We start from the raw sequence: 2,607 nt of genomic DNA on the forward strand, positions 1-2,607 counted from the left end.
CAGCAACCACAGACAATCTTGCAACAAAGCTTATTTTTAGCAGATGGCTCTTTACATAGTGAGCATGTCTTTGTTACGTCTTACATAGGGGAGCCGATCCGGAGGAAAATCTCCTCCAGGAGGTCGTCCGTGAGGGATTCATGCAGAGGAGCGGCGCACATTAGCGGCGGGGGTGGAGTCCGACTGACCGACTCCGAGAAGCCAAAGATTCCGACACGGAGATTCATGGCGGCGAGTCGGAGACCAAGGCACCCCCACGGGGTATAAAACAAGGAATTGCAGGCCGCACCAACCCACCACAGCAGCCAAGCCCAGCGCCTGCGCTTCTTCTCCGATCGATCTCCAAGAACACAGAGGGTGCAGAGCATCGCTCGACGCAAGCGCAGGCATGGCTTCGCGCTCGCTCCTCGCCACGGTTTGCCTGCTGCTCCTAACGCTGCTTGGCGGCACCCTCGTCGAAGCACGTCCAGCGCCACGGTCGCCGCACCGGAACGCACCAAGACGTCACCTCTGGACGACGGACGCGCCGGAGGGCAGTGCTGATGGCTACCCGAACACATGGTACGCGCACCGCAAACTCGGCGAGAAGAGCAAGCCCCCGAAGAACGCGACGACAAAGGGCGTCCAGTTCGACGTCGGCAGCTTCGGAGCCACAGGCGACGGTCAGACCGACGACACCGGCGCGTTCCAGAATGCCTGGGCCCAGGCCTGCTCCTCAGAACAACCCGCCGTCCTGCTCGTCCCCGCCGGAAAGAGCTACCTCGTCAAGGAGACCAGCCTGTCGGGGCCGTGCAAGTCCAAGGTCACGTTCAAGCTCGAGGGAACCCTGGTGGCTCCGGAGGACAAGTCGGGCTGGAGCAAGCAAGGCCACCCGCACTGGGTAAGCTTCAGCAACGTCGACAGCCTCACGGTGACCGGCAAGGGCGCCATGGACGGAAAGGGCAAGACGTCGTGGAAGAACTCGTGCCGCCGGAACCACAAGATGCCGTGCACCTTCGCGCCGGCGGCGCTCACCTTCTCGTCGTGCAACCACCTCAAGGTGGAAAACATAAAGCTGCTCAACGCCCCGCAGATCCACCTCTGGGTGGAGTTCTGCAGCGACGTGACGCTGTCCCGCCTCACTATCGCGTCGCCCGGGGACAGTCCTGAGAACGATGGCATCCACGTGGCGCACAGCGACGGCGTCCGCATCCTGGGCGCCAAGATCAAGGCCGGCGACGACTGCATCTCGATCGCCATGGGCACGACGAACCTGTACGCTACCAAGATCGAGTGCGGGCCGGGGCACGGGATCAGCGTCGGGAGCCTCGGGAAAGGGAGCACCAGGGCCGAGGTGTCCAACGTCACCATCGACGGCGCGCACGTGTCGGGCACGCTGTTCGGGGCCAGGATCAAGACGTGGCAGGGGGGCACGGGGTACGCCAGGGACATCAAGTTCCTCAACATGGTGATGGACAAGGTGAAGAACCCCATCGTCATCGACCAGAACTACTGCACGACGTCGGACCCGTCCAAGCCAAAGGCGTGCAGCCAGAAGGAGTCCGCGGCGGTGGAGATCAGCAACGTGGAGTTCAGCAACATCAGGGGCACCAGCGTCAACAGGGATGCCATCAGGCTGCACTGCAGCGAGGCCTTCCCCTGCCGCGGCGTCGTGCTGCGGGACATCGAACTCAAGACGAGGGGAGGTGACGAGAAGAACGCCGCCACGAGCACCTGCGAGAACGCCGTGCTGGGCGAGACGAGCAACGTTTCGCCGGCGCCGTGCTCGTCGGCGGCGACCAAAGAGGATTTGGTTCCGCTAGGATCTGAAGAAGATGTCTGAAACTCAACATACGAAAGATGCAGGTGAACGTTCGGTGATGGAGGTAGGGAAGATGAAATCGACGGCAGGACGCCACCGGTGAATGCTGGCCAGGACGCGGAGGAACCAGATCGAAGCAGCTGCGTGGCTGTGCTCAAACGAAATATGACGTGCAGATGCAGTGTTCTTCTTATTGCGTATTGTTGTTATGTAAACATCACATGTACTATTTTTCAACAGAAACAGACCATTCTAAAGTACATACTCTAGTCCTTACTATTAAAAATATTTTTTTCATAGAAATTTAATAGTATTGGCAGCGTCCTTAGTACCGCCTCCAGCCACCACCATCGTTGTTTTCCTATTACATCACATGAAAGTCCATTTTATGGAATTGCCGGTGGAACTTTGATCTTGAGCTCTTTTTATGCTTGCCCCGTTTCAAGCTAGTGATGCAGATTTAACGTCCAAAATGGTACAATTCCGCAATTCAAATGAAAACTGTTTTAAATAGATCAATTTTGGATAATCAGAATTTAGCTTTGTAATGGTCATGGCCTCATGGGATGTCACCTTTCGAATTTGCAGAGTACACGCATGCTCATATTCGACCATGACGCTCAACAACACAAAATTGCTCTCACAATTCCTCCCTTTAGTAATCAAAGTACCACCCTTTTTCTTTGTTGCTCTTTTTATTTTTGGTTCTAACCTGGGTGTACATCCTCTCAACTAGGGGGTTCTGCCAACTGAGCTAACTAGAATGGTGTGTTATGGGATAACATAAATCCATACATTAACTGGCC

At 56.2% G+C, this 2,607-nt stretch overlaps 1 protein-coding gene across 1 annotated transcript; it reads left to right on the top strand.

Annotated features, from left to right (window-relative positions):
* Nucleotides 1-388: 388 nt before the first annotated feature.
* LOC101771043 (polygalacturonase ADPG1) lies at nt 389-1,822 on the top strand. The gene has a single exon (XM_004959682.1). The coding sequence runs from the start codon at nt 389-391 to the stop codon at nt 1,820-1,822; it is 1,434 nt and encodes a 477-aa protein (XP_004959739.1).
* The last annotated feature ends 785 nt before the right edge of the window (nt 1,823-2,607 follow it).

This window comes from Setaria italica, chromosome II (assembly GCF_000263155.2).
Source record: "Setaria italica strain Yugu1 chromosome II, Setaria_italica_v2.0, whole genome shotgun sequence".
In the NCBI taxonomy this organism is placed as follows: Eukaryota; Viridiplantae; Streptophyta; class Magnoliopsida; order Poales; family Poaceae; genus Setaria; species Setaria italica.